General features: G+C 35.1%; 2 protein-coding genes across 8 annotated transcripts; both read left to right on the forward strand.

The window, feature by feature from the left end:
- The first annotated feature begins 2,043 nt into the window (after window positions 1-2,043).
- On the forward strand, window positions 2,044-8,033 carry LOC127098367 (exocyst complex component EXO70A1). Of its 7 annotated transcripts, none has more exons than XM_051036947.1 (13): window positions 2,044-2,344; window positions 2,554-2,649; window positions 4,868-5,073; window positions 5,195-5,446; window positions 5,715-5,853; window positions 5,937-6,149; window positions 6,281-6,486; window positions 6,613-6,810; window positions 6,911-7,010; window positions 7,108-7,226; window positions 7,323-7,469; window positions 7,558-7,697; window positions 7,781-8,033. In XM_051036947.1, exons 1-12 carry the CDS (start codon window positions 2,183-2,185, stop codon window positions 7,673-7,675), a joined length of 1,956 nt encoding a protein of 651 aa, XP_050892904.1. In that variant the 5' UTR covers window positions 2,044-2,182; the 3' UTR covers window positions 7,676-7,697; window positions 7,781-8,033. The 7 variants fall into 7 exon arrangements, with proteins under 7 accessions (XP_050892904.1, XP_050892903.1, XP_050892907.1 ...); XM_051036946.1 differs by having other exon boundaries at window positions 7,784-8,033; XM_051036950.1 differs by having other exon boundaries at window positions 7,791-8,033.
- Window positions 8,034-13,197: 5,164 nt separating this feature from the next.
- Window positions 13,198-15,153, forward strand: LOC127098368 (uncharacterized). The gene is made up of 8 exons (XM_051036952.1): window positions 13,198-13,360; window positions 13,445-13,759; window positions 13,849-13,933; window positions 14,010-14,093; window positions 14,204-14,243; window positions 14,335-14,403; window positions 14,507-14,616; window positions 14,761-15,153. Exons 2-8 carry the CDS (start codon window positions 13,672-13,674, stop codon window positions 14,894-14,896), a joined length of 612 nt encoding a protein of 203 aa, XP_050892909.1. The 5' UTR covers window positions 13,198-13,360; window positions 13,445-13,671; the 3' UTR covers window positions 14,897-15,153.
- The last annotated feature ends 7,668 nt before the right edge of the window (window positions 15,154-22,821 follow it).

A 22,821-nucleotide genomic window follows, 5' to 3' on the forward strand; every position in this document is an offset into this window, starting at 1 on the left:
TGCTCCAACAAATCTATGCCTATGTGGAGTCAACCATGTGTCTTTCACATAATTAATAAATCCACTATAATCAACACATGCTTGCTCAAGTTGATGCAACCGTTGACCATACTCAACCTCATCACTAGCCCAGACAACTTCCATCCATAATGTGTCTATCGTCTTTTGCAGGTCATTCACCACATGTTGTTTGCATTTGGCACCAACGTTTTTGTTAATGTGAAATCTACATAGCAAATTAATCGACCTGGGAAACACAATTTCAATTGCTTTCATCAAAGCAAGATCTCTATTTGTCAAAATCACTTGTGGACACATGTCTTTCTTCACAAACAACTCTTTTAATTTCTCCAATACCCAACAAAAATTCTCTGTTTGCTCAGACTCCATATACGCAAATCCAACAGCAAAAGTCAACTCGGTCGATGTCATGCCAACAATTTCAAACAAAGGTTGTCTATATTTATTTGTCTTGTAGGTGCTATCCATAACTAACACAATCGGAAAAATATTCAACAACTTAACTGAATCAGGATGTGCCTAAAATATCTCTCTCACCACTTTCGAGTCATCCTTTTTTCTACTCCAATAGACATAGTCTGCATCCTTAATAAGCTTAAACAGATATTGTATCTCACTCATAGGACCTCTTATCTCTTTTTGTATCACACTCTTATGCTTGTATACTTGCGTAATCCGAGTGACATTATCAGGATATCGGTCTTGCAAGGAAAGTAATATGTGTCTAGGTGGTACATGTCTCTTTGCCAAATCAACGACATGTTGCTTCTCATTTGTGGTCAACCTACCAATAAACGAATGACCTTCTAATCTATCAGGTAAACCATGATTATGTAACCCACATTTTACATCAATCTTCCAACCAGATCCATCTTTCGCCGGAGTCGACCTGATTTTAAATGGGCATCCACATTTCTTGGACGCACTTTGGGTACCACTATCACTAATCTTGTGTTTCCCACCTTTATCACAACCAAATATTATTTTGTTACTTCTCCCTCTCTTCCCCGTTTCAGTATCTGAACGACTGATAATAACAGTTACTTTATTATCGATTCCAACCTCTTTAATCCATCTGATAACCTCTTCTCGTGTACAAAATATTTCCGTCGTCATAAACGCATCAGTAGTATTTACACATATTTGGGGAATATTTTTCATTCCTGCAAAATAAAAAACAAATTAAAAAAAATTAAAAAAAAGCGAACTGGAAGACTTCATGAAAGAGTTCCGGAACACATATAATACAAACCGGAACACTTCTCCAAAGAGTTCCGGTATGTGTAAATTTGTTCACCGGAACTCTTTCAAGAAGTGTTCCGGTTTTGTAAATTTTTTCTGATTGAACCAGAACTCTTTCATGAAGTCTTCCGATTCATTGTTTTGTGTGTTCCAGAAGTCATTCTTGAAGTCTTCCGATTTGGAAAAAATACATACCGGAAGTCTTTTTGCAGGAGTTCCGGTGCGAGGGGTGTGAAAGTGTAATTTCTGAAATTTTCAACTGAATGGTAAAAATGAAATGATAAATTGGTTAAAACCAATTAAGGGTAGAATGAGAATTTTTAAAATTTTGTAGGGGTATGAGGCTAAATGTAGGGGTACAAGGTAAAATTTTCTCATTTTGATAAATAATTAAAAAGTTGGTTATTTGAGTGTTTTATTTGAAAAAAAATCCCTAACCATTTGTCTCCTTACAAATGATTAATTAAGGGTAATGATAACTTGCGTCCTAAAGACACAAGTTAAGAAACCCATAAATAAAAAAATTATATTGAAAAAATAAATAAAATTATTAATTATAAATTTTTAATAAATTTAATACACAATTTTCAAAAATTTATTTCTATATCGATGTCTTAAGGGCACATTACTCATTATTAATTACTCAAAAATAGAAGAATTTTCATTTTAAAAGAGAATCCAAGAAGAAGAAAAAAAAAAAGAGACACTCTGTCAAAGGAAAGAGGAGGTGGTTTGTGTCTACCAAATCCAGTAACAAGTGTGGGACCCACCTTTCTAACATTTTAACATCACAATACAGAGAGACACAGCCACGACCAAATCGAAAACTCTACCAACAGTAACATAACTTGTCTTGTTCTTTCCTTCATCTTTGTTTTTTTTTTCTCTGTCTGAAACAAATCCCAACACGAAGAAGAAGATGGGAATAGCAATGGTTGGTACTGATTTGCTGAGTGAAAAAGCAGCCATCATGAGAGAGTCTCTTCAAAAGAGCCAAACCATTACAGACAACGTTGTCACCATTCTCGGTTCCTTTGACCACCGTCTCTCTACCCTTGAAGCCGCCATGCGTCCAACTCAGGTCAACTCCTTAACAAATTTCATCGTTTAGATATCATTTTTTTTTCAAATTTGGATTTTGAGATTTGGGTTTTGGTTGAATTGACCTGTGCTTGACTTGGTCAAGTAGAACTGGAATTTTGGGTTTTGCAATTAGGGATCTGAAGGGAGTTTTGTGGATTTGTGGATGTGGTTTATGAAATTTGGATTTTTTTTCATTTGGGTATTCAGATTAGGACACATTCTATTAGACAAGCTCACGAGAATATTGATAAGACTTTGAAGGCTGCTGAGATTATATTGTCCCACTTTGATCAGTATCGTCAGGTTAGTTCTGTAATAATCATGGTTTTACTGGTTTCTATGCTGATTATATGCTATATATGATTCAAAAAACCCCTTGATCTGTTTCTCACAAAACAGCTTTTTTGTTTATTTCCATTAAAATAACCATTGTTGATAAATTCAAACTACACAAATCAAATTCTCTGTTAAGTGTTAATCACAAAAGGATACAGGTTATTGTTAATGTTATTTCAGGTTCTGTTATAAAATATAATGTTAGTTCAGGTTAAAACAATTATGTTTTATTAACATGGTATGTAGAGAGTTGGTAATATGACTCTTTCTCAGGAAAAGAACCTAAGTCTATTACTGATTGATTTGCCTAGTTGGGAGACATCTCAATATTGTATGAATAAACTTGATTTCCCGATGCCAACCAGTAGTCCCAAAGCCAAACATATGTAGATACTTAGTTGGGCCTAGTATGGGTCAACGGCTATTTTTTTTCTGAAACTCAATATCCACCCCTAGGACCGACTAATTTGGGGAACTAATTCCACTGTCCATTAGCGGGGAACCAATTGAAGCCAGGGCCAGGCTCTGTATGTACTAGCCCCACACATGAATTGTTAGCACTGACTGGATTCAAACTTGATACCTTGAGAGGAGCGCACTCTTAAGTCTCAAGCCTTCACTTTCAGGTCAAATACTCTAATTATAGCGGTTTAATTTAAAAATGGAAAAGAAGAAAGCAGTTATAACTATTGTAATACCTTATTATATTTTACCAATATCATGCTTGTCTGTTGTATTTTTGGACCAATTGCAATTTGCAAATGTGAAGGCCTGACTCTAGCATCGTTTGGTCAACTTGACTGGTTTTTGCATTAAGATGTAATTTAGTTTTGTCTGGAAGGCAACTGAATCTCTTTTCTGTATCTCATTCACGATTTGGATTTTTACTTCAGAAATTTTACTTGTCAATATTTTGTAATGAGCAATCACCAGTCACCATGTTTATAGATTATGTTATTTCGGAGTGAATTCTTTAAGTTCTAACCCATGCTCTTCTGTAAATATCTGCTACAAGCTTTCATTTTTCGTCATTAAGACCGTGATCATGACCTTTGTATTTATTTAATGATAGAAATTCAAATACCCCTTTTAACTTCGACTCTCACACAAATAACCCCTTGGTGGTTCTGGTTTTGACAACTAACCCACTCAAATTTTCCGTATGTTCTTGCTATTCCTCATGAATTGAAACATTTGACTTATAAATTATAATAATTGGTAATTAGCCCATATGGTTTCAAATCAGTGACAAATATGGTTGGTTGTCAAAACTGAAACTGCCGGGAGTTATTTGCTGCATCTTAAAGTATAATTTGCTTAGTTGCCAAAAGTTAAATCATAAGTGGTCATAGGATCGATCAGAACTGGTTTGGCCGAGGTTAAACTTGACAAAACATAAAAGATAGAGGCTAGATAAGTAATTTGAAAAAGCACTGCACTTTGATCCCAGTCTTAAAACAAATATGTACACTGCTAGAGTTCTCATACAAAGTTAAACAGTGAGAGAAGTATAAATTTAATTCGATAAATTTCAAGATACATTTCTATCCATTGCTCAAGTATTTTGCACTCAGCATACTGATATTTATATACCGTGTATGAGAAGTTAGGCCTAAGTCTAAATTCTAAGTCGGCATAGTTTTGTTATTTCGGTCACTTGTGTTTGTCCATGTTTCAGATGTCCAATTGTGAACCTGAGACAGTGTTTTAAGATCTCTATTATTGGACCACCTGCATTTGTTTACGCTTTAGATATCCAGTCTGGAGCGTGAAGTGGTTTGTTGAGATCCCATGTCGACAGGTTATAAAGCCAATTTAGTCCTTATTAGGATCGGACAATGTTTACCTCTTGAGATAGCTTTTGGGTTGAGTTCAGCCTAACGTCCAAATTCTAAGAATTACCTTCATTTTAATTACATTGGTTTTCGTCTCTTCCTTTTTTCTTCACATACCATGTGTTTTCTTTTCCTACTTGTAACAAGTGCTTTAAATGACTCTATTAACATCAAACTTAAATACTTTAGTTAAATGTGATGCAGTTTCAGGACAAGTCTTTTTATTTTTGTAGGATTTTGTATACATATATATGTTATCTTTTTTATTTGTCTCCTTATGCCCCTCACTGTCGCACCACGATACACACATACACATGTCATTTTTGATGCTTTAATTGATCTATCAACAGGCAGAGAGCAAAATACTCAAAGGGCCACACGAAGACCTGGAAAACTATCTTGAAGCAATTGCTAAGTTGAGAAGCAACATTCAGTTTTTTGGCAGTAAGAACAGTTTTAGGAATAGTGATGGTGTTGTCAGCCATGCCAGTAGTTTGCTAACTAAAGCTATTTCTAAGCTACAGGACGAGTTTAATCAGCTATTATCATCTTACAGGTTTGTATTTTGTGCATTTTGGCGTTCATCTTTTGGTATGTTTGATGAAAAGTTAATTTGCTTGCATAGACTCAATAGTTTAACGCACCCTCAAATTTTCTTTTGTCCCGTGTTATTACAGCAAACCCGTGGAACCCGAACGCCTCTTTGATTGCCTTCCAAACTCAATGCGACCTTCGTCAGGATCACCTGGTCACGAGGGTGAACACAATGGCAAGTCCAATCATCATTCTGATTCTCATAACAATAACGCTGATGCTGTTGTATACACACCTCCCGTCCTTATACCACCTAGAATTTTGCCACTACTACATGATTTAGCCCAGCAAATGATTGAAGCTGGTCACCGATCACAGTTACTCAAAATATACAGGTAATGCTCTTTGTTTAGTTGACTGTTAAATTGTAGAAGGTTAATGTAAAAATTCCTTGCTGTAGAACTCTACATTTGAAGAATTATAAATATAACAAGCACAGAAATTTAAAATATACAATGTATAAATATGTTAAAAGTGTAGGAAATTATTAAGAGAAATGTTGTGAATTAAGGAGGTTCAAAAGCTTGTATTATACACTTTCAACAACGAGAAATGTTACTTCGGTATAATTTAATTGGTATTAGTATCATTATTATCGTGTAGGGAAGCCCGTTCTAATGTATTGGAAGAAAGCCTCCAAAAACTTGGAGTTGAGAAACTCAACAAAGACGATGTTCAAAAGCTACAGTGGGAGATTTTGGAAGCCAAAATCGGAAACTGGATTCATTTCATGCGAATAGCTGTAAGAAGATTGTGAAATTGGTACTTTGTTTTTTCTTCACAATTTTTTCCACGATGTTGAAATATGCAAATATATATGAACAGGTGAAATTGTTGTTTGCTGGTGAGAGGAAAGTTTGTGATCAGATATTTGAAGGCTTTGATTCACTCGCTGAACAATGTTTTGCCGAGGTGACTACAAACAGTGTCTCTATGCTACTTAGCTTTGGAGACGCAATAGCCAAAAGCAAGAGATCCCCAGAAAAATTATTTGTACTTTTGGACATGTATGAAATAATGCAAGAGCTACATTCGGAGGTATGACTTTCGAGTTTTAAAATCATAAATCTTACTGCAATATCTCTTGTTCACTGGTCTCATAAATTCCATAGCGCATGCGTATATTGCAATGATGTTATATATCAACCTTTTTACCTGACAATTTGCAGATTGATACACTTTTTAAAGGCAAAGCTTGCACTGAAATAAGAGATGCGGCAACGGCTTTGACAAAACGGCTTGCACAAACAGCGCAGGAGACCTTTGGAGATTTTGAAGAAGCGGTTGAAAAAGATGCTACAAAGACCGCAGTAACAGATGGAACTGTTCATCCTTTGACTAGCTATGTTATTAACTATGTAAAGTTTTTGTTTGAGTAAGTTTTTCTGTGGTTGTCATCTAATACCATGTTTTTAGCCATATCATCAAATTAACTCCACTTATTACACAGATATTTGTCAATACTTATTATAAAGTTAGATTTGTTTTAAATTTTTTACAGCTACCGGTCCACGTTGAAGCAACTTTTCCAAGAGTTTGAAGGTGGAAATGATTCTTCCCAGCTAGCAACTGTAACAATGCGAATAATGCAGGCTTTGCAAATCAATCTAGATGGCAAATCAAAGCAGTATAAAGACCCTGCATTGACACATCTTTTTCTCATGAACAATATTCATTATATTGTCAGATCAGTTAGGAGGTATGTCTTCGAAATATATCGGTTATTGATTTCTTAGAATCATAGTTTTTTATTCTGCACTCTTATGGTTCAAAGTTATTACTCTCCAAATCTTTTCCAGGTCGGAAGCCAAGGATTTGCTTGGAGATGATTGGGTACAAAGACATAGGAGGATTGTGCAGCAGCATGCAAATCAATACAAAAGAAATGCTTGGGCAAAGGTCTTTTTCTAACGAGTTTACACGAATAACCATTGTAATTCGCCATAGGAGGATCGTATTCGTACCATTGCTGAATTTTGATTCTTTTGCTTGGCAGATTCTTCAATGCATGTCTATTCAGGGACTCGCCTCATCAGGTGGTGGGAGTAATACTGCAGGTGGTGATAGCGGAACTGGAGGTAGTAGTGGTGCTTCAAGAGCACTTGTTAAAGACCGGTAGGTACCTTCTCCGTTGCTTCCATCTGAACTTTCGGTTTAAGGAAAATACTCGTCCTTTTGACACGCTTATATGCATTGTGTTACTGTTGTCAGGTTTAAGACATTCAATATTATGTTTGAGGAACTTCATCAGAAACAATCACAATGGACAGTTCCAGACAGCGAGTTGCGAGAGTCTCTCAGGCTTGCAGTTGCTGAAGTCTTGTTACCTGCGTATCGATCATTCGTGAAACGTTTTGGGTGCGTTCTCGATTAAATCCACTTCAAATGTTACTATGACATTTCCATCTAGATATAATTTTTACAGCGATGTGTAATTTAATTACAGGCCTCTAGTCGAGAGTGGAAAGACGCCTCAGAAGTACATAAAATACACTGCCGAAGATCTAGATCGAATGTTAGGCGAGTTTTTTGAAGGGAAAAACATGAGTGAAACTAAGAGATGATTTTGAACTGCTAATGAGGTAGGTAAGTTTTTTTAACTAGTTCATGATGGTATTGTTTAGTTGTTAATTACTTTTTTTAATTTTCTCACTCTAGTGTTAATTTAGCAGGTTGCAGGTTGCAGGTTGAAAATCTCTTGAATATTTTTTTATGGAAATGATTAGGAAATGAAAATGAGTTGTATTATTGTATCTGTTGGACATTGATTTAATAAGAGGGGTGAGTGTTTTTGCTTCCTTAGATTATTTGTATATAGTTTCTTTGATTTCGTGCTTAAGGTGAGTCTCAAACATTTGTTTGTAATTATTATGTTTAGTCTTGAGGGTTAATGCAAATATTACTGAAGATTTTTATTTTTTATTTTTTATTTTTTTTATTTTGATGATAATAATGAGGGATTTCAAACAGGTGTTGATTTTCATTCCCAAAAATAAAGTTAAACATGTTAAGGACGGAAGGGAAAATATTATATACCTCCACTATCTGCAAGACTGCAAGCAGACCCCTGTACTTTTTCATATTTTCAAAACTAATTTTACACATTCAGTAATTATTTTTACACCTTAATCTGTCTCCATTTCACATAACACTGTCGTTTTTACGGTAGCATCGAAGAAAATATAAGGGGAATACTCTTTTTGTTGTTATATGTGCATATACGACACATTTGAAAATTCAAAATTCTTCTTCATATGGTTGGATATGCATTTTTAGATGCATCTAAATCACATAAAAAATGTGTCATTTTAAGATCAACTCTATTTTGATCAAAATATGATTAAGAGATGCATCTTCGGGTGTATCTAGAGACACATAAAAAATGTCTCATGATGTCTTCTAAATTATTTTGGAATCATATTAGAGCAGCACCATTGTTTAAACATTGTAATTTTTTAAAATCAACTTATACTAAACTAAAATGAAATTATATTAAAGTTAAATTTTTTAAAATCAACTTATACTAAACTAAAATGAAATTATATTAAAGTTAAAGAGAAGTAAAAACTCATATATTAATAAAAAAAATCAAGACTAAATATAATATTTGTTTGAAAATACAAAAAAATAATACATCTAAATATAAGCTACTGTGTATTTTGAACCCATTGCCTCCTTCGTTTGTACTGCACGATATTTTGTAACTCCACAATCATGCGTTCCACGAGAGCTAACTGGGAAGTGCCATTCTCAAAGAGTCCTGACTCTAAATCTGTTATACCCATCTCTGTAACATGCAGACAGACTGCCGTCACGCTATCTGCCTACTTATCATGAACATTAAGTACCTCATAGTTAACTGACTTAGGTAGTCTTCCAAGAACGTTTGGTGTCATGTTATGGCGTGACACCCTATAGAACCGAGTCATTTAGCCGTATGCATAGGTCCAGTGTACAAGAGCCGACTCCGTGCGATACTCCTCTGGTACTAAGTGACTCTCAAAATCATCCAATATCGCACCAAGATCTCTGCGGAAGATGCCGGGAGGAGAGGACTCTGAGGGGTGTCTCAAAATAATCTGCAAGTAGGCAAACTAGTGCATCGCTCGCTCTAGCAGATATGGATACATAGAAGATGACTCACATGCAAACCATCCGGAATATAAGAAAATGACGTCAAACAAACGCGTCTGGCGGTGGCTCTCGTATGGACAGAAGTAAACATCATCTGGTACCATACGTCCAAGAGATACTCTGAATGGCTCGACCGCTCTATTCCCCCGTACTGAACAAAAGCGGGTGCACGTGGTCAATCCTCATCGTTGGTAGTTGCGACTTTCCACTCGATAATGCGAGGGTAGTGGAAGATGATCCATCCTTGAAAATGGTTCGAATACAATATTAATAACATGTGTAACAAATGAATTATGAAAATATTAGTAACAAAAATTTACCGTAAGAAATATGCAACCCCTGTCATCTACTTTGTCTTTCATAGACAACTCTCGCCCAACTTAGAGTACAAATAGACTGAACAGACCCCCCAATTATAATCGTGAATCGCAGTCAGGTCGGTGAAGTACTTAAGGTAGACCACATCGACATAAGTTGCACTTTTGTCCATAAAAATGGATGTGCCAACCAAGAATAAGGTAACACCTCAATGCACACTGTCGGTGGTACCCAACCTGCACATCACCACCTTTGGTATCCAAGACCCCCTGCAAATGATATTTATAAAGCTTCTCAAAAAAACTAAACGAGGCATGAACACCTATGGTATCAGTTGTCTCCCTAGCGGTCTTACCAGGGTTATCACTCAAATGGATGGCCATCATGTCGACCCATTCCTCTCGCCCGATCCTCTTGTGGTCCAGTAATCTCCCCTGATGGGAAGATGCAGGAGGCATGAGACGTCATCCAAGGTGATGGTTGAATAGGCGCTTGAGGAGCACCAAAGAAATCAACAATTCGATCCATTTGATGCGCCAAGTGTTGGTAAGTATGTTTTGCATTTTGGATCAAAGGATTAAACACAATACCGCTTTTTTGGATTAACATATTGACCATATCATGTTTACTTTCACCCATTTGTTTCCTCAAGGATATGACAGTACTAGTAGTCAGGGGTGACATAAATTGAGGGACATATCCCAACCACCCTTCTGGTTGAGCCATTCGACCATAAAAGCTTATAGCAAATCCTGATGCTAAGTATCAATTAAGAGGAGATGCAATAGTCATTGAAATATCTGTATATGTAGATGCACTAGTTTGTAGATCTGCCATCATTGCAGTTGGTATGCCATAATGGTATTCCCTACTACCAGGGGTAACATGAATCTTGGAAGAAAAGAAGGCCTAGGGTCTCCTATAACAATTTGCTTGGCCTTAGGAGTAGTTGGAATACTCGTTACTTGTGTTGGGGAACCACCATTTCAGGTAATGTCGTCGGAGCTGACATTTGACTTATAATAGGAGCGGTTACTCCAATGGAGGTTGAAGTTCCTGCACTACCAACCATCGTTCTGATTAGTTGTTCTTTTGTACCTGGAGCATCATTTTGGGGAAGAGAATTTTTTTTGGACATTCCATCTCTACAAGAGTTTTACCACTCCTGAGACACATACGCACTCATAAATTGAAAACATTTCATGTACGAAGAACAAAACAAATAATAAGAATACAAAACACTCTTCTAAAAAAGTTTAAATTTATTGCAGAAAAAGTGTCCCGCTAGGTGAGCCAATTTTGTTGTTGGTATTTTTAGCAAATCAAATCACATGTTTTGATTCACTTAAGGGATTAAAATCGAAAAAAAAATCCTCTGGATGATTTGTGCAAAAGATTTGAGAAATTATGTTTGTGCTTGATTATGTGATGTTCGAATGTAAAGAAATTGGGTAGAAATTCAAATAAGAACAATGCAAAATTGTTCTAAGGACTAAATTAAAAGAAAGAAAATAATAAAAGTAATTGAATAAAAATGTTTGGATTGCAGAATTAAAAGAGGAACACAAATTCATACATGTTCTCTCATAAAATATTTTCTCTCTGTGACTTGGATACTCGAGTTCTATAGAGATTCCTAATAAAATTTGTGAACCTTTATTACATAACTGAAATTGACTTATATACTAAGTACATTAATAACCGTCGATAACGATTACTACCCTAGGACTTGACATGTATCCTATTACGTGGGCTTCTAATTTGTGATATGTTTCCACATGTCTTGGTCTTTGAATTGTCTCTAAACTGCTCTTATTATTGAAACCGTCTTCATAGCCTCTAACTACCCCTGTCGAGGAGTTTCTCTGTTGGTCCCTGTAGTGGTGTAGAAATATATCTATATCACCAAGTCTTTGACCTCAAAAACATATTAAGTCCCAAAAAACATGACACAGGAAATTCAAACTCACCACCTTCACATCACATTTTCGTGTCGAAATGTTAACCCGCTACAAACCTTTTCGAGATTCTAGACATGTTTTGATGAGAGAATGATCATAATGTTGTGGATCTGTTCTTGAGATTCTTCCAAACCGGAGTTACTGAGTTTTAGTGCAGTGTCGAAAATCACAGGCTAACAATTGCATAACTGACGATTTCTCAGTCGGATAACTAATACGATAACATTAAGTTTCAACAGTACATATGAATGTTAAACCTAATTCCGTGTCCTGAGTTTAGCATCTGAAAAATGTTTTTTTTTTATATAATTAAGAAAAGTATTTCTCAACATCAGTTCAAAACCATTATATGAAGTTATAAGTAGCTAATTCATAACAAACATTAGGAACGAAGATAATCATCAGTATTAACGAATAACTAGAACATATATAATGCCATGATCAAAATGAATACATAAGTGCTTCAATAACTACATTTAATCCTGATAAAAGAGAATTTAACTATTCTTACTCATAGTAGTTTTACAATGATGATACAGAAGAAAAATATGAAATAACATCTATGACGAGTTCTCAGTCAAACAGAGCCTTCCGATGCTTCAATATCTCTCCAAGGATTTCTTCCCCTCAATTCTCTTTTGTTAGAAAATAACTTTAATGTTATTGAATTCACTGAATAATTTCAAATGTACTGGTTTAGGCCTTTATTTATAGAGTTCTAATATGAGGATTTCACCCGGTGAGTTTTTTAGCTCACATAACGAGCTTAATTTTCTTCACCGGTAAGTTATGTCTAACTCATCCAAGTGAGATTTGATTGCCTTATCTCGTCCAACAAGCCTCCTTGTTCGCCAAGCGAAAAAACCTTCCTTCATATTAAAGTTACTTAACCAAGGAGACTCTGAACCACCTTTGCTTGCCTAGTGAGCTTGTCGCATTGCTTAACAAGTTACCTTGATTCTGCATGAAGTAACATGGTCTAAAAGTAAACTCTAACTTCCTGCGTTCACCTAGCAAGCTTGTATCTTCTCGTGGCGAGGAGAGGTCAGGAAGTTAGTCCCGTTCTGTCCTGTCTTGGTCCTGTCTTTGATTGGGCGAACCCATGCTTCGCCCAATGAGTTTTATGCAACTCAACTTGTGTATTTTCAGATTTCTTTGTATGTTTTTCCCCTCATTCATGAATAACATAGTTAAAATGTTCATATTTGTGATTTATCCCGTTTTTATGATAGATTGGGTTTTTTTCAAGTAATTTCTTGTGTATTAAGTTAATAAGTGTTTATGTTAAAAGATTAATTTTAATACTTATCTGCAATTTTTGACTTGAAGATCATATCATTCAATTTTTGACAGATTTAAATGACAATTTTTCAGTTGTTAAAATTCAAATTTTATTAAAGGATCATTTACCTTGGATCAATAAAATTTACAATATGAGTGCTAAAGAAGAAACTAACAATCTGGCATTACTTCCTAAAACTGATCAAAGTGTCAATTCTAAAGAATCCAACACTCTTATTAATGCTTATGACTTAAGAAAGCTACAAGATCGTCGCAAAGCATTTACATCCAAATGGTTTAAATAATTATGAGAAAGACACTAGGTTTTTCACTCATTACAATATATCGAGCCACACCATAAACATATGTTATAAAAAGCATGAATATCCTTCTGATTCTAGAGAGAGACATGTTTATGCTAATGGTGGTGAGGAAAGGTTAGCATCAAAGAAAAAGGATCATAAAATAACCAATATAACATTACTCAAGAGCAATACACTCTATTTTGATTTGATTCAGTTCAGTTAGATATTTTAACGGAACCGCACATGCATGGTAAATTTCATTTTAATAAAGAAACATAGCAATTTTTGCCTTAAACACTTTTGGGATGATGCAATCTATTTCCATGATTGTTAGTGAAATCTGGAGTTGATGATCGAAGCGAAATTATTGGGTGAATTTTCTTTGCGCTGATGAGACAAATAAGCAACGAAGCTGATTCTATTTGAAAGTTGAATTGATGAGTTTTGAGATTTGAGAGAGATGGAGGCATTGCCACGTTGAGGCCCAAGCCACCACCAGCACATTCTTATTATTACGTGCTTCTTGATAAATTAATAATTAATAATATAATAATATAAAAAATGAACCTCACACGCTTTAGACACACACCACATCACTCTCTCAAGTTCCTCCCTTTTTACATTTCCAGAAAATTCGCCATGGATGCTGGTAACGCTTTCCTCTTCGTAATTCCATTTATCATTTCTGTTTTTCTTCCATTTCATTTTCATTTCTGTTTTGTTGGATTTCATTTGAAGGTAAAGAGAACCTTTACAAAGAAACATTTGATTCCGCTGCCAAACAATCTCTTGCCCAAACCCTAATTCCTCATATTCTCCGTTTGTAACGTTTCTCTCTCTTACTATTTATAGCCTTTCTTTTCAACTATTGCTGTAATCTTACTGTGGTAGTATTTTAGATATGGATCCACTGCCACTGCTCGTGATTTTGAAATCTATGCTCCGGATGCTTCCTTTGAGGATCCTCTTATGCGTGCACATGGGTATGCGTTTCGTCAAATTACAATGCTAAATGTCATGAATATTGTTGCATCATGTTGCTATTCTACCAAGCAATGAAAATTGCTAAACTAGAAGGATAATGAAACTGCAGGGTGAAGCAGATCAAATCCGCATTCTATTCTCTACCCAAGGTTTTTATTACATCATGTTGAACACTATTTTGTCTTTTTCTTTCAAATGTTTTGCATCTTCCCAACTTCCTTTTACCTCCTTATATCATAGGTATTTAGTGAGTCAAACATTGTGGAATACAGTGTCAAAGAAAATATGGTTTCACCAGGAAAAGGAGAGGTTAGTAAATTTGCTCTCATTTACTCTGTCTTTTGTTTTACTCAAACTTCAAGTACTTGCATGATCTCAAAGTGGAAAATCCTAATTCATCGGTGTTATGCAGATATTGATTGACAATAAGCAACACTACAAATTTTGGGGGAAGGATATAGATATGGTATCGCTAATCAAGTTGTCTGTTGATGAGGGCAAGGTTGTTCGCCATGAGGACTGGTATGTATTAATCTTCTGAATCTGCTGTTCTTTTTTAGCAAATGTAATTCTTCACAGGTATTTCATCAATTATTTAAACAAAAAAATAAGTGAGCAATAATAATTCTTCACAGGTGACTGATTTTTATATTTTGCACTAAATAGGTGGGACAAGAAACCGATTTCAAATCGAGAAACGGTAAAGCTTCCGTTGCTTGGCCGAGTTGCAGAAATGACTCGCAGGGGATCAATGCTGGCAACTCATGTGTTGATGAGGTTCGGGAAAGACCCAAACGTGTGAGTATCTGTAGTTCATCGCAATTTTCTTAAGCTTTAGTATACGCGGGTCTGTACATAAGACTTAATACTTGGCGTTGCTGGCAATGGCAATGTCATGTGTTATTGTGTTTATTCACACTTGTAGCTTTGGTGAATACTGAACTTTCCTGAGGAACTTAATTTGTGGAACATCGTGTTCTGAATCTCAGATAAGTATCAGTGTAGTTATCTCCTATTTGTATTTATAATTCAAACCATATTAATACTATAGTCTCTGTATATGGTGTGTTTTTTTTGGGCCAAGGTTTTTATTTTCTGTATGTTGTTCTATAACTTTTGGCAATACTAGTTTGATAATTTGCTTCTCCATCCTTTTTAATTTACTTGGTGAAGTTTTAAAGGTTGATATAATGGGGAAAAAATAGTGATGATGGGAGTGAAGATGGATTTCCATCGTCATATTGCATGTTAAAAGTGTGAAAAGTCACTTTCAATTTACTTTAGTGTTATAGGGATTGGTGTAAGTCATTCCTTTAACATGTTCACACACATTTTTAACCAAGGCAACTATAGAGTGATTTGCACCTATATTCAAACAAGCATAGTCTACATTGTCATCTCGAGGAAAGCCTTGATTGACCGACCGATTGAGAAGATGTGAAAAAGAGTTTTTTTATGCCCTCCTAGATGTTTTTATTGTATTACTTGAATTTTCACAATGTCTAATGATATGAAGATTTCGGACGCACTTCAACACACATTCAATAAATATCATTTTGAATTATATCTTTTATTTATTTATTTTGGAGATACATCTTCAGAATGATTTCGTAGTTACTTTTCTGGAGACACACTAGTATTAGAATTAACAAAATAATAATTTTGCAAAATGAAATTGACATTATATAAACTACAATATTACATTTCAATATTCCGGTGGATGCTTGCACATCTTCAGAATATCTTAGATCAATCTTTGTAGCGTCGTTTCCAACTTGAGCGGAATTTTTGTTTTGAAACGGAAATATGTATTTTCCATATCCCTAACATATGCTTGCGTCTTTAGCTCAACCTCAATCTTCTTTTCGTTTTCAATCGACGGTGAACGGTACTTAAACTTCACAGTCCTTCGTTTGTCTTCGTAAGGTAGGGGATAGTGGATTTCGTCTTTGATATCTTCAAAGGAGGTGAAACCGATGAGCTTAAACGTTCGCCCGGATGTAGAGCCGGAGAAGGAGACATTTGCGACATACCAATGAATGTTTATTTGTGACATTTGAGACATTTTCAGTTTGTGTGAAATGTAACATAAGAACACCTAAATTTATAGAAGACAAAGATCAATATGGACCACTCATTAACTGACATATTGATTTCAGAGGTATATCTCTAGAATCACACCTTATTATCTTGTTCCAGAGATGCATCTTCAGAACTTGTCCTGAACCACTTTCAAAACAGAACACTAAAACATAATCTATTTTTTCATTGACAAAAACATAAATGTTGTCATGGGGAAGATAAAAAATGCATAAAGATAAAATATGATCAAAAGATGAATAGATAACACTTCATTTATATTGAGACATAATTACATACAATTATTTGTCTGGTTAAATAAGAAATTAAAACGAATCGAAACATATGTCGTCGACTAAATCTATAGGTGGTACCCCCTTGAAAATTTATGCATTTGATTCTTTTTCAATGTTGTTCAATCTCTCGAATTGTTTAATCTTTTCCATAAAATGATCCGGCCAAGTCTCGACTTTTATGGTTGAATGAACCATCCTATCCGATGATGTAATTAGTATAAGACATCCCGACTTCAAGTAAACTTGAACAAAATGATTTGATTTTGAAAGCCACCAAATACACATGATACGCTCATTTGGATTTTGGGGTGGGGAGGTGCACAATGGGAAAAAGATTTCCGAAAAATGGTAGCGTGTCAGGTCAACACACACTCTTTCATACGCACATGCATATACGTTCCGGAGATACATTTTTGAACATGACACTAATTTTTTCAGTAAAAAAGGAAGATTAATGTGAGTAGTGCAGAGGAAAAAGAAGAATCTTTACCTGAAATTCTATCTTATTTTGCTCCCTATGATGTGATGAACCAAAATGATGGAGATTTGGAGTAAAAAAATGGATTGAGAATGAAGGATTTTTTAGGGTGAAAGGTTTGGTTGAAAATCAACTATGTCAACAATGGTTGTATAATCATGCAACTGGTTCTTTTTGTTGGGACATTAGATATAATCCAAGTTAAATTGTGTGACCCAAGCCCGAAGCTAATTAGGATTTAGGATTTGTTACTTAGTTTGTTATTTTACTTAGTATTCAAAACTTAGTATTCAAGTCACATAGGTATGTATAAATAGACACTTTGTAATTCAGTTTTATAATTCAATTTAATAATACAATCCTTATTTTCTTATTTTATATTATATATATATATATATTATAATATATATATATATATATATATATATATATATATATATATATATATATATATATATATATATATATATATATATATATATATTTCTCTCCTCACTAAAAGTGCCTTAAGCACTAACAAATTGGTATCTAGAGCTCCGGTTAGATTCTTGATTGTGTTTTCAAGAATCACACATCAGAGATCGTTTTTATGCGATCGTGGATTATTGTTGATCAATCGCTGCGAAGATGAATGGTAACGAAAATTTATCAAACTCCCTTCAGACTCTTGATGGTAAGAATTGACTTCGATGGAGAAAACATATGGAATCTCTACTTGGCTTTCATGAAACCCTATAAGTGGTTACTAATGGTGTTCCTGCAGTTGGTGAAGATGCAACCGACGCACAGAGAACCGTTCATAAGGATGCCAAGAAGAAGGAATGCAAGGCGGCGTTTTACATTCAATTGGCGGTTAATGCGGCTGATTTCGACAAGATCACTCATGCTGAATCGACAAATGAGGCATGTGATATTCTTATCAAGTACTATGAATGAGGCGAGAAAGTCAAGGTTGTCAAGTTGCAAACTTTGTAACGACAATATAAATTATTATCGATAGGAGAAGACGAAAAGATTGCAGACTATATTTCGAAGGGGTAGAAACAAATTCATCTCATGAAGGGTTGTGGTGAAACCCTAACTGATAAGATGATAGTTGAGAAGGTAATTCGTACGTCTACCTCTCACTTTGATCATGTTATCATAGCTATTCAAGAATCCAACAATCTTGAAACCCTAAAACTGGAAGATTTGGTTGGTTTATTGGAGGCGAATGAGATTAGGATTGTCGAAAGGAAATGAGTTCAAGACTCGATACAAGCACTACAAGCTCAGTCATGGAAGAAGAATGGTGGTCCCAACAAGTTTAACAGCAAAATCAACAAGACGGGGCAAAAAGTCTTGGTCGAATCATCACAAGAATAAGGTCAATGATAGAGCTTACGAATCCTCGAAAATAGGAGAAGAAAACTCCTATCAGAAAGACAAAGAAGAGAAAAAAGGTTTGCAGTGCTATAACTGTGATAAATGGGGCCACTTGGCCAAACATTGTTGGTACAGGAAAAACAAGAGGTCGACAAAAGGCAAGGACGGAGGAGCGAACCTTGCACGTCAAGATTCAGATGATATGGTGGTTATGGATGCACTTGTAGATGACCATGTTGAATCCAAGATTTGGTTCCTAGACTCAGGCTGCTTCAATCGCATGATTGGTCGAAAAGTATGGTTAGTAGGTTTCGACGAGTCGAAGAAGAGAAAAGTAAAACTTGCTGACAATAGCTCGTTGCAAGATGAAGGTACTCGCAACATAGTTATTCGAAGGAGTAATGGAGAGAAATCCTTGATCAAAAATGTACTCCATGTCCCTGGAATGAAGTGGAATCTGCTAAGTGTTGGACAACTGGTCGAAAAGGGGTTCTCAGTGGTTATGAAACATGGAGCATTATAACTTTTCGACATCCAGAATAACTTGGTCTTGAAATATCCTCTTTCGAGGAATAGAACATTTAAGACCATGATTAGTTTAACTGAGGTACAATGTCTAAAAACAGTTGTCGACCATAAAAATAGTTAGTTGTGGAATCTGAGTTTTGGCAATTTGAATTTTAAGTCACTCAATCAACTAATCACTCAAGATATGGTAACTAGCATACCAAGTCTTGAGATGCCCGACAAACTCTGTGAAGGTTGTCTAGTCGGAAAGCTGTCCAAGAAGTCTTTCGTTTTGACCATGCCAATGAGATCCTCCTACATACTCGAAGTTGTACATTCAGACGTATGTGGTCCTTTTGAGGAGCATACCATTGATAGAGACATGTATTTTATTTCGTTTGTCGATGAGTTTAGTCTAAAGTCGTGGATCTATGTGATCAAGAAAAAGGACGAAGTATTCGAAATCTTTAAGAGATTCAAGATGCTTATCGAAAACCAGAGTGAAAACAAGATCAAGGTGCTGTGAACATATGGAGGTGGCGAATACACATCAAGGATATTTGAAGCATTATGTGCAGAACATGGTGTTGATCATGGGGTAACTTCTCCTTATACTCCTTTAAATAATGGAATAGAAGAAAGAAGAAACATGACCATGTTGGACATGTCGAGATGCATGATGAAGCAAAATAATTTGCCAAAATCCTTATGGGGTGAAGTTGTTATGACTGATGTTTATATACTGAATATGTGCCCTACCAAGAAGTTGATGAACAAGGTTCATTAAGAAGTGTGGAGTGACAAAAGAACATCAGTGAGTCATCTGAAGGTAGTTGGATTTATGTGTTACAAGCATGTTATTGATGCAAGAAGAAGGAAGCTTGATGACAAGAGTGAATCTATGATTCTGATATGATATCATAAAACTAGAGCATACAGGTTGTTCAATCCAATTAATTAGAAGATTATGATTAGTAGAGATACTGTGATTGATGAAAATTCTTCCTTGGGATTGGAATTCTAGTAATGCAATTGACAAGCCATTGATGAGTTATGATTTTGACGAAGCAGGTAATGATGCCGAAGTCAAAGATATTGTCGATATTCTAGTTGAAGTCGAAGTTATTACTGACATACCTAAGACATTTTAAGTCGGGGAGGTTAGGGCTAGCACAAGTCAGAGACCTCAAATTAATAGAGCTCGTCTAACAATACTTCAAGACTATGAAATGGTTGGTGATGATGAAGTTACAACAGATGGAGAACTAGTTCATTTTTCTTTACTTGCTGGCGCTGAACCAATCAACTCTAGTAAGGCTTTAAAGAATATGAAGTGGAAGTCTGCCATGGTCGAAAGTTACAAGCAACCTAAATAAACAACACATGGGAGTTGGTCGAATTGCCAACCCATGCAAAAGATATCGAAGTGAAGTGGATGTTCAAGTTGAAGCACAATGTTGATGGGTAAATAACAAGGAATAAGGAAAGATTGATAGCTTGAGGATTTCTTGAGTGAGTAGGACTTGACTACTCTGAAGTCTTTGCACTTGTCGCAAGATTGAAAACTATTCAACTAGTGGTAGCCTTGGCATGTAAGCAAGGTTTGTCGAAATTTCACTTAGATGTGAAATCAGAATTTTTTAATGGACCTTTAGATGGAGAGGTTATGTCACACAACCTCTCGGGTTTGTGATTCAGGAGGAATCAAGGAAAGTATACAAGTTGCATAAAGCGTTATATGGTCTCGAGCAGGAACCTAGAGCATGAAATAAGAAGATCAACTCATACTTGGTCGAATTGGGATTCGTCAAATGAAAATATGAGCATGGTGTCTATGTTCAGGTTATGGAACAAGATATAACAACCATCTGCTTATACGTCAATGATTTGCTAGTAACTGAAAATAGCTTGAAAAACTTGTCAAAGTTCAAAGAGCTAATGAAGAAGGAATTTGAAATGTCGAATATGGGAAAGTTATCATACTTCCTAGGCATGTAATTTCAAATGTCGAAGCAAGGTATGATGTTACATCAAACAAAGTATGTCAAAGAGATACTCAAGAGATTCATGATGGATGATTCGAATCATGCATCTTTGCTTATCAAACAAATTTGAAGTTGGAGAAGCATGAAGAGGAATACAAAGTCGATACAACTTTGTTCAAATAAATTGTCGGATCTCTAAGATATGTGTGCAACAGTCCACATGATATATGTTTCTCAGTCGGATTAGTGAGCAGTTATATGAGTGAACCAAGGGTGTCATACATGAAGGCTGCAAGAAGAATTATGAGATACTTAAAAGCATCGACAAATTATGGAATTTTATTTCGACGAGACTCTGAAAGAAAATAAGCTATGGTTACTTGTTATTCATATGTTGATTGATGTGGAGATAAGGATGATTGAAGAAGCACTATTGGATATTTCTTTCAAGTATTTGGTGCCCCAATCTCATCGTGCTCGAGAAAGCAACCTGTGGTGGCATTATCATCGTGCGAGGTTGAATATATAGCAGGATCCTATGTTGTGTGTCAAGCAATTTGGATCAGATATGTGCTGAAAGAAATCGAGGTCGAAGTGAAGAAACCTCTGGTACTGCAGATCGACAACAAGTCAATCATAAATCTTGCGAAAAACTCAGTTTTGCATGGAAGAAGTAAGCACATAGAAGCTAGATTTCACTTCTTAAGGGAGAAGGTAAATCGATGTGAATTTGAAGTAAGGAATTGCTCAAGTGAATCACAATTGGTCGATATTTTCACCAAAGGATTGAAGATCAGCAGGTTCCTAACATTGAAATTTTTTTTAGGAATAGTTCAGATCACCAATGATTAACGTGTTTTGACAACTTAGATTACAAGGAGGTATGTTGAGATATTAGATATAATCCAAAATGTGTTGTCTGGCCCAAGCCCAAAGCTAATTAGAGTTTATGATTTGTTACTTAATTTTTTATTTTACTTAGTATTCAAGTCACTTATATGTATATAAATAGACACTTTGTAATTCAGTTTTATAATTCAATTTAATAATAAAATTCTTATTTTCTTATTCTCTCTTTCTCTTCTCACTAAAAGTGCCTTAAACACTAACACTTTTATTAGATATTTCCGGAGATGCATCTCCGGAAATATCTGACATGCAAATGTGATATAAATTTTAAAATGACGTCCATAATTTTGGAGATGCATCTCCAGAATATCTACTGAAGTGTTAAATAATTAAGGTCTTTCTTAAAATGTTCCGGAGATGTATCTCCGAAATAAAAATTACTCAACATATATGACGCCTCTCAAAATAACCTTACTTGAGTGTGCATGAGGTGCGTCTCGAGATGTATCTTCGAAAACGAAAGATATTTGTGAAAATTCACGCGGTATACTAGAAAGATTTATGGTGCTTTAAGAAATTCTCAATAGTAGAGTCTGTTTGGTTGAGATTTTTTTAAAGGTTATTTTTAAATTTTAAATATTTTTTAATGATTTTTTTATTTATTCATTTCATGAAAAAATGATATTGATTCTCTTTTAATATTCTAATTCCTGAAAATGGTTGATATTTTTTTAATTTTGACTTCACTATGCCTATGCTAATTCTTACTGTTATTACTTTATACAAGCAAACCAAACCAGTCTCTAAAATGTGCAATTGTTTTTCTAAAACATTCTAAGAGACTTATAGTATTGAGTGGGAGGGGTAACTTAACTTACTTGAAAGAGTTGAGCTAAGAGTTATAAGGAGTTGGAGGTACAAAGTTATAGTCCTGACAAGCCTGAGGTTAGTTTAATGTATTTGCACGAATTAGGTAAATTTAGATATGTGTATATAAATAAAAGAAAATATGTTAACTGATGAAACCATATTACTGTACAACAAACTGCTAAATAAAATTTTGAAACCTGATTGAAACACAAATTTTATCCACCACTTAATCAAAAGAAGTAATATTGTTTCAAAACCCACACCAAATAATGTCAAACCATTAACACAAAGAATAAGG

The sequence above is a fragment of the Lathyrus oleraceus genome, chromosome 6 (genome assembly GCF_024323335.1).
Source record: "Lathyrus oleraceus cultivar Zhongwan6 chromosome 6, CAAS_Psat_ZW6_1.0, whole genome shotgun sequence".
Lineage (NCBI taxonomy): Eukaryota > Viridiplantae > Streptophyta > Magnoliopsida > Fabales > Fabaceae > Lathyrus > Lathyrus oleraceus.